Genomic DNA, 13503 nt, shown 5'->3' with positions numbered 1-13503 from the left:
TAGTTCATGATCAAACATGAAAAGCATTCTGTAATGTAAAACTTAAAATGCATTGTAAATATCTAATTGAATGTCCCCAGATATTGGGCTTAAATGCAGTTTCAGTAGTTGCTAGCAAATAATCTATAGCCTCAGCAATTCTTGAAGTGGTGTTCTCTTACAGATTTGTGTAGCTTGTTTCCTTTTAGATTATATTCATATCAAGGACTCTTTTTAAAGTGTCCCAATTTAATTACTAAACATTTTATAGGATTGAATTTCGTCTATCATGTATCAGACCAACTCAGTAGCTTGTGTAATTCACTTGTAGGTTATTACAATCCTCACCATTCCTTAAGTCTATCATGACCCTAGCATCATCTGTAAACATATTCAGGTGTAAGTGTAGTCCCTCTGACAACTTATATATAGAGATCAAGAACAGCAAAGGACCCAATATAAGCCCTGCAGAAAACCAGCACTGGTAACTCAGTCCATTTCAAAAAGGCTATTCTTGACATGCATTCACTGTTCTGTTCCCTTTGCTCAACAAAGATAATTTCCTTTCCACTCACACCTCTTTTCATTAAAATCAGGACTCACCAAAGTCTAGATTTGTTTCAAATGACCTACTTTCCCTAAACCACCGTTGTCCCTCACTTTTGTCATTTCCCCTTTGCAAGTAGTCATCCATTAGTGCAATTTCCCAACCTCCTCTCCAGAAGAAAAGCATGATATTTGCCCTCTTCCACTTCTTTGGTTCTCATTCAACAGTATTTCAAGTGGCCTCCCTAGTGTTCTTTGTCAATTTTTTAACACATTTGAAAAGCCTTCATTAAAACTATGTGCTAAAGACTTTAAACAGGACTATGTGCCTTATACCGATCAAGAAAATGTAATAGTCTTCTTATGATTTTTCTACCAATTACAGTGTTTTCTAAGCTTTCTTGCCCATATCATCTTAGTGTAAGGACTATTTATTTCACTGTCTTCTACAGCTCTCCCCACTGAATCCCTCAGTCCATTAGCTATATAATAAAACACATTTCAATGGAATGTGTTCTTTTTAATCGAGAGCATAGAGCTAATTCATTACATGGCAAGTCTATGAATGGTATGGCAGTGGACATTAACATCCAAAAGTTTCTCTTTCACGCGCCTATCAATTAACACGTAATCCAGTAATGCTCTCTGGCCATCTCTCCTACTGAACACCCCATGTACACCATATAGGCCCCGATCACTCAGAATCTTTTTCACTCCATCTTTCCACCTCCAATTTGGTCTCCCACTTCTTCTCGTTCCCTCCACCTCTGACACATATATCCTCTTGGTCAATCTTTCCTCACTCATTCTCTCCATGTGACCAAACCATTTCAAAACACTCTCTTCTGCTCTCTCAACCACACTCTTTTTATTTCCACACATCTCCCTTACCCTATTATTACTTACTCGATCAAACCACCTCACACCACATACTGTCCTCAAACATCTCATTTCCAGCACATCCACCCTCCTGCGCACAACTCTATCCATAGCCCATGCCTCGCAACCATACAACATTGTTGGAACCACTATTCCTTCAAACATACCCATTTTTGCTTTCCGAGATAATGTTCTCGACTTCCAAACATTCTTCAAGGCTCCCAGAATTTTTGCCCCCACCCCGACCCTATGATTCACTTCCGCTTCCATGGTTCCATCCGATGCCATGTTTTTGTGTGAGGAAGTACCAGGAGATGCTGAGTGCAGAATGGAAAAAGGTGAGAGCAAAGGACATAAGGGTAGGAGAGGAATGGGATGTATTTAGGGAAGCAGTGATGACTTGCGCAAAAGATTCTTGTGGCATGAGAAGCATGGGAAGTGGGCAGATTAGAAAGGGTAGTGAGTGATGGGATGAAGAAGTAAGATTATTAGTGAAAGAGAGGAGAGAGGCATTTGGATGAGTGTTGCAGGGAAATAGTGGAAATTACTCGGAGATGTATAAAAGAAAGAGGCAGGAGTTCAAGAGAAAGGTGCAAGAAGTGAAAAAGAGGGCAAATGTGAGTTGGGGTGAGAGAAGCATGAGAGGTGGGCAGATTAGAAAGGAGAGTGAGTGGTGAGATGAAGAAGTAAGATTATCATTGAAAGAGAAGAGAGAGGCATTTGGACAAGATTTGCAGGGAAGTAATGCAAATGACTGGGAGATGTATAAAAGAAAGAGGCAGGTCAAGAGAAATGTGCAAGAGGTGAGAAAGAGGGCAAATGAGAGTTGAAGTGAGAGAGTATCATTGAATTTTCAGGAGAATAAAAGTATGTTTTGCAAGGAGGTAAATAAAGTTCATAAGACAAGAGAACAAATGGGAACATCGGTGAAGGGGGCTAATGAGGAGGTGATAACAAGTAGTATTGATGTTAGAAGGAGATAAAGTGATTATTTTGAAGGTTTGTTGAATGTATTAGATGATAGAGTGGCAGATATAGGGTGTTTTGGTCGAGGTGGTGTGCGAAGTGAGAGGGTTAGGGAGAATGATTTGGTAAACAGAGAAGAGGAAGTAAAAGCTTTGCAGAAGATAAAAGCTTGCAAGGCAGCGAGTTTGGATGGTATTGCAGTGGAATTTATTAAAAAATGGGGTGACTGTATTGTTGACTGGTTGGTAAGGATATTTAATGTATGTATGACTCATGGTGAGGTGCCTGAGGATTGGCGGAACGCATGCATAGTGCCAGTGTACAAAAGCAAAGGGGATAAAGGTGAGTGTTCAAATTACAGAGGTATAAGTTTGTTGAGTATTCCTGGTAAATTATATGTAAGGGTATTGATAGAGAGGGTGAAGGCATGTACAGAACATCAGATTAGGGAAGAGCAGTGTGGTTTCAGAAGTGATAGAGGATGTGTGGATCAGGTGTTTGCTTTGAAGAATGTATGTGAGAAATACTTAGAAAAGCAAATGGATTTGTATGTATCATTTATGGATCTGGAGAAGGCATATGATAGAGTTGATAGAGATGCTCTGTGGAAGGTATTAAGAATATATGGTGTGGGAGGCAAGTTGTTAGAAGCAGTGAAAAGTTTTTATTGAGGATGTAAGGCATGTGTACGTGTAGGAAGAGAGGAAAGTAATTGGTTCTCAGTGAATCTCGGTTTGTGGCAGGGGTGCATGATGTCTCCATGGTTGTTTAATATGTTTATGGATGTGGTTGTTAGGGAGGTAAATGCAAGAGTTTTGGAGAGAGGGGCAAGTATTCAGTCTGTTGTGGATGAGAGGGCTTGGGAAGTGAGTCAGTTGTTGTTCACTGATGATACAGTGCTGGTGGCTGATTCATGTGAGAAACTGCAGAAGCTGGTGACTGAGTTTGGTAAAGTGTTTGAAAGAAGAAAGCTGAAAGTAAATGTGAATAAGAGGAAGTTTATTAAGCACAGTAGGGTTGAGGGACAAGTCGATTGGGAAGTAAGTTTGAATGGAGAAAAACTGGAGGAAGTGAAGTGTTTTAGATATCTGGGAGTGGATTTGGCAGCAGATGGAACCATGGAAGTGGAAGTGAATCATAGGGTGGGGGAGGGGGCGAAAATAATGGGAGCATTGAAGAATGTGTGGAAGTCGAGAACATTATCTTGCAAACCAAAAATGGGTATGTTTGAAGGAATAGTGGTTCCAACAATGTTATATGGTTGCAAGGTGTGGGCTATGGATAGAGTTGTGCTGAGGAGGATGGATGTGCTGGAAATGAGATGTTTGAGGACAATATGTGGTGTGAGGTGGTTTGATTGAGTAAGTAATAATAGGGTAAGAGAGATGTGTGGTAATAAAAAGAGTGTGGTTAAGAGAGCAGAAGAGGGTGTTTTGAAATGGTTTGGTCACATGGAGAGAATGAGTGAGGAAAGATTGACCAAGAGGATGTATGTGTCAGAGGTGGAAGGAACGAGGAGAAGTGGAAGACCAAATTGGAGGTGGAAAGATGGAGTGAAAAAGATTTTGAGTGATCGGAGCTTGAACATGCAGGAGGGTGAAAGGTGTGCCAGGAATAGAGTGAATTGGAACAATGTGGTATACCGGGGTCGACATGCTGTCAGTGGCTTGAATCAGGGCATGTGAAGCGTCTTGGGTAAACCATGGAAAGTTCCGTGGGGCATGGATGTAGAAAGGGAGCTGTGGTTTTGGTGCATTATTACATGACAGCTAGAGACTGAGTGTGAACAAATGTGGCCTTTGTTGTCTTTTCCTAGCGCTACCTCGCCCACATGAGGGGGGAGGGGGTTGTTATTTCATGTGTGCAGGGTGGCGATGGGAATGAATAAAGGCAGACAGCGTGAATTATGTACATGTGTATATATGTATATGTCTGTGTGTGTATACATATGTATACGTTGAGAAGTATAGGTATGTATATTTGCATGTGTGGACGTGTATGTATATACATGTGTATGTGGGTGGGTTGGGCCATTCTTTCATCTGTTTCCTTGCGCTACCTCGCTAACGCGGGAGACAGCAACAAAGCAAAATAAAAAATAAATATATATGTGTGTGTGTGTTGTGTGTGTGTGTGTGTGTGTGTGTATATATATATGTGTATGTATTTGTATATATACATATATTTTAAATTTATTTATGTATATCTATTTCATTGACATGAATTTCTAAAACAGAATATTTTAATCTCTATTAAGAGCACTGAATAGCCTTAGAAACTCCAGTGCTTGGTTTATAAGCCTAAATTCTTTTATCCATTCCAATCCATTACCATTATCCATGTTTACATTTTGACTCAGTTTACTGATTACTTACTTTTATTTCCAAAAATTTATGGTGAATGTGGCTTGGCTATCTCCTTACCAAATTCAGGAAATGTTCACTCAAGGAAGGCAATATACTACCATTAAGTATCTTGAATATGGGTTGTGATAAGGTTTGAAATCTTATGTTCAAAATGCTTTTTTGCACTGTCATGTGGTCTTCCTTCATGTAACTATTTTAAGTGCTTGTATGTATTGTACAGACTTCCATATCATTACCCTCAAATAGATGCTGAGACTTTTTTTTGTGACAGCTGATATGATGATGTCAATTTTGTGGTACTATCGTCCGGAACACACCGACTCAGGGAGACGCCCAGATGACCTTCCTGATGAGATCTTTGCCTCAAAGCATCGAGATCACCTTAGTGTTGCTTGCATTGAGGATCGCTGCTATGTCCTAACATTTAATGAATACTGCCGGTTAGTACATTTTCAGTCTTAATTATATCTTCAGAAAGATTTCAGGTATTATCAAGATTAGATTGTAATGAGCTGAAGTCATACATAAACCGTCTTTGAATTGTTGACTTATGGATCAAGACATTTGACAAGGGAGAGTTTCCACTCCCAAGCTTCAGCCTTTTATTAAGTCTTGTGGAGGGGTAATTTCTGCAGTTACAGTTCTTGATATTCTAGACATGCAGCATTTCATTCTCTTTCTCTTTAAATTTCAATAGCACTGTCTGCAGAAACTTATCCATTAAGGGGTTATATCAGTTACACTCAGCTGTGCTTTAACTTGTAATAATCATATTTTCTTGAGATTTTATTTTTTCATTAGTTATAATAGTTCAACTTTTTCATAGAAAAGCAACTTTCGGTTAGTTTACCAGTTTTTGCTAGTAATACTGATTAAAGAAGTAAACAAGATGCTAACATATGAATATTCATGTTACTAATGAATTTTTCACATAAAGTGACTATCACCATCAATAAATATTTTTTGTGACAAGATTTCATGGCGTGTTTGGTAACTTTTATGTCTAACTGAAAGTGGATGGGAGTAAGGTTTATTTTTCTGGATGTTTTGGCTCTGAGTGAAATGAAGCTCAAGGGTAAAGGGGAAGAGTGGTTTGGGAATGTCTTGGGAGTAAAGTCAGGGGTTAGTGAGAGGACAAGAGCAAGGGAAGAAGTAGCACTAATCCTGAAACAGGAGTGGTGGGAGTATGTAATAGAGTGTAAGAAAGTAAACTCTAGATTGATATGGGTAAAACTGAAAGTGGATGGAGAGAGATGGGTGATTATTGGTGCATATGCACCTGGGCATGAGAAGAAAGATCATGAGAGGCAAGTGTTTTGGGAGCAGATGAGTGAGTGTGTTAGTAGTTTTGATGCACGAGACTGGGTTATAGTGATGGGTGATTTGAATGCAAAGGTGAGTAATGTGGCAGTTGAGGGAATAATTGGTGTACATGGGGTGTTCAGTGTTGTAAATGGAAATGGTGAAGAGCTTGCAGATTTAAGTGCAGAAAAAGGAATGGTGATTGGGAATACCTGGTTTAAAAAGAGAAATATACGTAAGGATACGTATGTAAGTAGGAGAGATGGCCAGAGAGCATTATTGGATTACATGTTAATTGATAGGTGCGCGAAAGAGAGACTTTTGGATGTTAATGTGCTGAGAGATGCAACAGGAGGGATGTCTGATCATTATCTTGTGGAGGCGAAGGTGAAGATTTGTAGAGGTTTTCAGAAAAGAAGAGAGAATGTTGGGGTGAAGAGAGTGGTGAGAGTAAGTGAGCTTGGGAAGGAGACTTGTGTGAGGAAGTACCAGGAGGGACTGAGTAGAGAATGGAAAAAGATGAGAACAAATGACGTAAGGGGAGTGGGGGAGGAATGGGATGAATTTAAGGAAGCAGTGATGGCTTGCGCAAAAGATGCTTGTGGCATGAGAAGCGTGAGAGGTGGGCAGATTCGAAAGGGTAGTGAGGGGTGGGATGAAGAAGTAAGATTATTTGTGAGAGAGAAGAGAGAGGCATTTGGACAACTTTTGCAGGGAAATAATGCAAATGACTGGGAGATGTATAAAATAAAGAGGCAGGAGGTCAAGAGAAAGATGCAAGAAGTGAAAAAGAGGGCAAATGAGAGTTGGGGTGAGAGAGTATCATTAAATTCTAGGGAGGATAAAAAGATGTTTTGGAAGGAGGTAAATAAAGTGCATAAGACAAGGGAACAAATGGGAACTTCAGTGAAGGGGGCTAATGGGGAGGTGATAACAAGTAGTGGTGATGTGAGATGGAGTGAGTATTTTTGAAGGTTTGTTGAATGTGTTTGATGATAGAGTGGCAGATATAGGATGTTTTGTTTGAGGTAATGTGCAAAATGAGAGGGTTAGGGAGAATGATTTGGTAAACAGAGAAGAGGTAGTAAAAGCTTTGCGGAAGATGAAAGCTTGCAAGGCAGCGGGTTTGGATGGTATTGTAGTGGAATTTATTAAAAAAGGGGGTGACTGTATTGTTGACTGGTTGGTAAGGTTATTTAATGTTTGTATGATTCATGGTGAGGTGCCTGAGGATTGTCACAGTGCTTGCATAGTGCCATTGTACAAAGGCAAAGGGGATAAAAGTGAGTGCTCAAATTACAGAGGTATAAGTTTGTTGAGTATTCCTGGGAAATTATATGGGAGGGTATTGATTGAGAGGGTGAAGGCATGTACAGAGATTGGGGAAGAGCAGTGTGGTTTCAGAAGTGGTAGAGGAAGTGTGGATCAGGTGTTTGCTTTGAAGAATGTATGTGAGAAATACTTAGAAAAGCAAATGGATTTGTATGTAGCATTTATGGATCTGGAGAAGGCATATGATAGAGTTGATAGAGATGCTTTGTGGAATTTCAGGCATTATTGCATGACAGCTGGAGACTGAGTGTGAGCGAATGGGGCCTTTGTTGTCTTTTGCTGGCGCTGCCTCGTGCACATGAGGGGGGGAGGGAGATGTTATTCCGTGTGTGGCGAGGTGGCGATGGGGGTGAGTAGGGGTAGACAGTGTGAATTGTATGCATGTGTGTATATGTGTGTGTCTGTGTGTGTATATATGTGTGTATGTTGGGATGTGTGGGTGTGTATGTTTGCATGTGTGGACTGTGTGTGTGTGTGTGTGTGTGCATGTGTGTGGGGGTGGGTTCTGCCATTTCTTTCGTCTGTTTCCTTGCGCTACCTCGCAGGAGCGGGAGACAGCGACAAAGCAAAATAAATATAATAAAATAAATACCTCTGTTTCTCATCTCTTTTACCTCTGCTGTGAAGAATTATCACCTCTTAAAATGTTTTTGAGTGTTGAACTACGATGATGGCACATTACGTGTTATGTGATCTAAGGTAATTGGTGGTTTTGTTAAGCTGCAATATACTCTTGTAAAGATGATCATTATCATTTCTCTTTGCTTCAATAGGTACAGACGCTTTCTCCGTCTCTTCCAAGAAGGAGTGTATCCAATAGCAACACCAGTTCCAGATCCTGAGGAGGGCTATTGCCGAAAGGATCGTCAGCCTCCTAGATGTGTAGTGCCAGAACTTCTCTTTTTTTGTCGAAGAGTTTATGACTACCGTATAAAGAGGTTACTGAAAAACCCTTACTGAGGGTGTGTTAAGGGGGAGGGGTTAGAGGGTGGGCAGGGGGATCAGCAATACATGTGGAGTGGAACCAGTGAAGAAATTTTTGATAATGGTGATAGTGATGATAATACAACAAGAATTTTTGAACTAAATGCACTCTTTTTCTTGTGGCCAATAAAGTGAGGAATTTCTGGATATGTTAAGGCATTCCAGACAGACATTTATAAGAATGAACTAGTAAAATTTTTAAGGACATATATACATAAATATATACATATATATATATACATATATAAATATTTATATATTAGTATTTATAAACTAAATATGTTATCAGAGTGAATAATTGAATTGAAAATCAAATGAGTGAAAGGACGATGAAGAAGCTAAGTTGTCATCCTTAAGATTACTGCCAGTGGTTCTCTTAGTTACATAATTAGTGTCACAATAAGTATTTTTGTCATATGATAAGCCAATAGGTCTGTACAAAACACAAATTTTTATATGTGTGGATTGCTTGTGGTAAGCATCAGTTCAATAATATCACCAGTATGATGTATTAGTTAAGACTTATTTATGAAAGAAAATTATGCTTAAGGATGGATTACTGTATTTCATTGTTGCCAGTTTTAATATATTTCCTTGCTTGTGTATAGATTAAGCAAGGTATTTTATTTAATGATTAACATGTTATTTTCTAAACCAAAGTTTCATATAATCTTTGATCTATTCATATTCCTGTGGTTTTTGTCTAGCCAAATATTGTCTGTATTCAAAGAAAATTATGGATTTATACTTTACTCTTTCTGATGCTTTCCTCAGCCTGTAGTTAGATAACTTTAAGGTTCTAAGTGCTCCATAAGAAAATGGTCAGAGGAGTTAAGTCTAAATTTATGAGTCTCTGAAGACAGGTATTGTACTTGAAAGTCAAAGTGAGTTAAAAATAGTGAATAGTAGGGAATGGGTGTGGGTCTAGTTTTTAGTGAGGATGTGATTCATGAGCACAGCAATTTTATAGGGAGCAGCTGCCCTTATTTTATAAATTATAGAGCCATTTAACACATATCTCACAAAGTATATGGCACAGATTATGCAGTACTGTGTACAGGGCAGTAAATAGTTATGCGGTCGGATTGTAGTTAGTGAGTGAATGGCACAGTCTGTAGTACCTCCATTGTAGATGTATGTGACAACCGGTCGTCATAAAATAATTCAGTCCATATATTTACATAACCTGACATATTACTGCATTATCTGATTCTTTGCACTTTCAGTCGGTTAAATAGGTTCACTGAAAAAAAATTCTGATGCGAGGTAGAAAAGTAAAGTGTTGACAGAGTTTGAAATTTATCTTTAAATGTTTTTTGGTAATGTGTAATGTATTACAAATTAATTTTTCCAGTTATTTTACTTTGACAATCACCCTAGTGAATTCTGTAAGTCATGTATTCTAGCATCAGTTCAGATTTTTTATGTTTTGAAAGTTTATCAGTTTCATAAAGAGACAAACACATACATTTCATGCACATGCAGTAATTTTCAAGCACCATTCATTGTACCTCCTGAGAGTGGAATGCATTTAAAAAACATTATGCACTTTATTGACTGAAAACCTGAGTGATCCTCCTGTAAAAGTCTTTAGAGAAATATGAATCTAACCTGGAGATTTCTGCTTTTTTGCCTTTTGACTTTCTTTAGACAAAAGTTAATAATTTTGCATAATGTTTTCTTTGAGTTTTACTTTAATAAATTTAAATCAAATACAATATTTCCCTCCTAGTCTTTCTTGCCATTCTTCATTCCAAGTTTGAGATATGTAAAACTTAGCTCTGAAATGTTCATTATCCTAAAGTTGAGCAATAGGAATAAATATGCAAAGCCATCTGCTGTATTTGAGGCTGTAATACTTAAGATGCTATGATTTGCAAATAATCTTGATGTGCAGAATGCCTCTCTGAAAATTTTAATACAACCTAAAGCTTGGTGGCCAGAAATTTAAAATTCATCTTGCTGCTGATATGATTATACTTTTAAAATTTTACTGATTGTCTGTTAATTCTGAAATATGATGTGGGAATTTCAATCAGTATCCCATAAATCATCAATTATGGTGGGTGAATTTGGTGTTACCTAATATTCCTTTAATTGTTAACAGTGTTCTCTCAGCACAAAACAGGTAAAGAAAATTAACTTTCCAGTTGTTTGTATCAAAAACATGCATTAAGGGTGTATGTTGGAGGAAACCGTACACCCCTTTCATGCAAGAGTTTTGTAGCCGTGATTGGCAAGTCGTTTGCAACACTTTCAAAGTTTCATTTCATATATTTGGGATAACATACACCAGTATCTATCATTATTCTGCACTGTTTTTTTTTCTATGCATTTAAGTATTAATAATAACCATGCAAATATTCTTTGGAAAAGCATATAAGTATTGTATCTCGTCGGATTACCTGTAATGTTTTGTATATTGTTCAAATGAAACACATTTGATTACTGCTTGTTTCTTCCACTGAGAGAGACCTGACGAGTATGTATTATGAGGTACATGTGTTGAAATTATAGCTCTGCACAGCCTAGATCTAGATTTTTTATCGTTTATTTTATAATGTACATCTATAATTTGAATTTGTGTGATTGTTCTGTTACTTTTGTTCTCTTCAGCACACAGTTTCTTTTTTAATCACTTTTTTAAGGTACATGTGTGCAAGACAGGGAGTGATTAGCAGAGTGTTTTGATTGAATCTGTTATTATCTGTCCCAGTAGTGTCTAGTTAGTGTCTGGATATGAGACTTTCCTTCATAGTCCTTATCTAGAGCAGAGCTTTTCTAGTGAGCCTAATTGGCAAGTCTTGACTGTTAGTTTGTGTTGTGCTAGTGAGTAGATGATAGATAGTCTTTGGGTAATTTGTTATGGCAAGGAGTCTATATTATTACAGCAATTGAGTATGATAATTAAGATATGTAAATAAAAATAGATTTATGTTTAAAAGAAATAAAATTACAAACTTGTCTTCTTTTGTCTTAATATCAGTTCCTTGACTGATTGATAGACATTAAAATTATGTGCAACACCAAATGCTATGGTCATTAGTGCCATATTCCTATACCCTGACTCACAACTATTTAACTTGAGACATTTCACACAAGACACTTGAAGATTAAAGTACTTGCAATGCACATGCCTCATATTTGAGAGCTTAGAAAAAATTCTTTTTACTTTTATAATTTTCATGCATATAATAATCATTCTTTTTACATATAATAATCTTTCTTTTTAACCCATCCAATGTGAGCACATCAAATGTGATATCTCACTGCTTTTCCTGGTCACTGCGCAGAGTAATGTCATATATGATTTCATAGATTTGGAATGTATGCGGGGGTTATTTCAGCAAGAATTCTACGCACCAGTCCCTCAAATGGCAATAACTGCCTTGCTGCCATAAATTAGCCTCATAGTTTATAGAATCACATGGTCAGTAACCATCAAAATGCTGTTCAAGCAGTAAACAAAATGCATACTGATACTGTAAGCTAATTCTGCAACACTGCACATTTTTTGTTTTGTTTTCTCAATTTTGTGCTTACCTAAATTACCATTTCAGGAATACACTTTCAAATTTGCAAGGCCAGCCATGTAGGTGCTTTAAATGATTGCTAATGCTGTTAAAACACATTTCCCCTATAATTTTCTGAACATGGATAAGATCTAAAGAGAATACTGTATAAAAATATATATGAAAAATATAATCTACCACATCATTTTACCCTACCCCTGGGTAGGGGAAAAAAGAATTCTACCTCCATATCCCCTGCATGTAATAGAAGGTGACTAAAGAGGGTGAGATTGGAGCTGGAAAACCTCCTTCCTTGTATTTCAATTTCTAAGAGAGGGAACAGAAGGAGCCAAGCAGGGGGCATTCATCCTCCTCAAAGGCTCAGGCTTGAGTGTCTAAATGTGTGTGAATGTGACCAAAATGAGAAGAGAGGAGAGATAGGAAGTATGTTTGAGGAAAGAAACCTGAATGTTCTGCCTCTGAGTGAAACAGCTCAAGAGTTAAGGGGAAGAATGGTTTGGACATGTATTAGGAGGAGAGTCAGGGATTGATGAGAGGACAGAATCCAAGAAAGGAGTAGTACTACTGAAACTGGAGTTGCAGGCATGTGATCATGTAAGGAAGTAAATTCTACAAAGATATGGGTAAAATTGAAAGTGGATGGTGACAAGTGGGTGGTTATTAGTGCTTATGCACCTAGCCATGATAAGAAAGATCATGAGAGAAGTGTTTTTGGAGCAGCTGAGTGAGCATCAGCAGTTTTGATGAACGAGACCAGGTATTAGTGATAAGTGATTTAAATGCGAAGGTAAGTAAAGTGGCAGTTGAGGGTGCTTGAGGTATTCAGTGTTATGAATGGACATGGTGAAGAGCTTGTGGAGTCGTTTACCGATAAAGGACAAGTTTAAAAAGAGGGATATACACAAGTATACGTACGCAAGTAGGAGAGATTGGTAAGTGGGCATTACTGGATTACATATTAATTGACAGGTGTTTAAAAGAGAGACTTCCAGATATAAATATGCTGAGAGGGGCAGCTGGTGGGATGTCTGATCACTAACATGTGGAAGTGAATATGAAGATTTGTAAAGGTTTTTGAAAGAGTAAACAATGACAGGGAGAAGAGAGTAGTGAAAGCAAGTGAGCTTGGAAAGAGATTTGTGTGAAGAAATCAGGAGGGATCGATTGTAGAATGGCAAAAGGTGAGAGTAAATGAAGCAAGGGGAGTGGGTGAGGAAAGGGAGGTATTTAGGTAAGCAGTGATGGCATGTGCAATAAATGCATGTGGCATGCAAAAGGTGGGAGGTGGGTGGATTAGAAAGGGTAGTGAGTGGTGGAATGAAGAAATAAAGTTGCTAGTGAAAGAGAAAGGAGAGGCATTTATGCAGTCCTTACAGGGAGAGAGTATAAATGATTGGGAGATGTATAGGAGAAAGCAGCAGGAAAGGGGGGAAGGGGGGGCAGATGTCAAGAGGAAGGTGCAGGGGTTCAAAAAGTGAGCAAATGAGAGTTGGGGTGAGCAAGTATCAGTAAACTTTAGGTAGAATTAGAAGTTTTGGAAGGAGGTAAATAATGTGCATAAGACAAGAGAGCAAATGGGAACATTGATGCAGGGGGCAAAGGGGGGAGTTATAACA

General features: G+C 38.2%; 1 protein-coding gene across 12 annotated transcripts in view; it reads left to right on the top strand.

Moving 5' to 3' along the window:
- LOC139749360 (uncharacterized) overlaps positions 1-11319 on the top strand; it is a 512783-nt gene extending 501464 nt beyond the window's left edge. For all 12 annotated transcript variants that reach the window (XM_071663109.1, XM_071663101.1, XM_071663103.1 and 9 more), the window contains 2 exons: positions 5008-5176; positions 8144-11319. In XM_071663109.1, the coding sequence (XP_071519210.1) occupies positions 5008-5176; positions 8144-8330 (356 nt within the window). In that variant the 3' untranslated portion in view covers positions 8331-11319. The remainder of the gene's footprint in view (positions 1-5007; positions 5177-8143) is intronic.
- The last annotated feature ends 2184 nt before the right edge of the window (positions 11320-13503 follow it).

Source organism: Panulirus ornatus, chromosome 7 (genome assembly GCF_036320965.1).
Source record: "Panulirus ornatus isolate Po-2019 chromosome 7, ASM3632096v1, whole genome shotgun sequence".
Classification (NCBI taxonomy): domain Eukaryota; kingdom Metazoa; phylum Arthropoda; class Malacostraca; order Decapoda; family Palinuridae; genus Panulirus; species Panulirus ornatus.
This window is presented reverse-complemented; position numbering and strand designations above follow the sequence as displayed.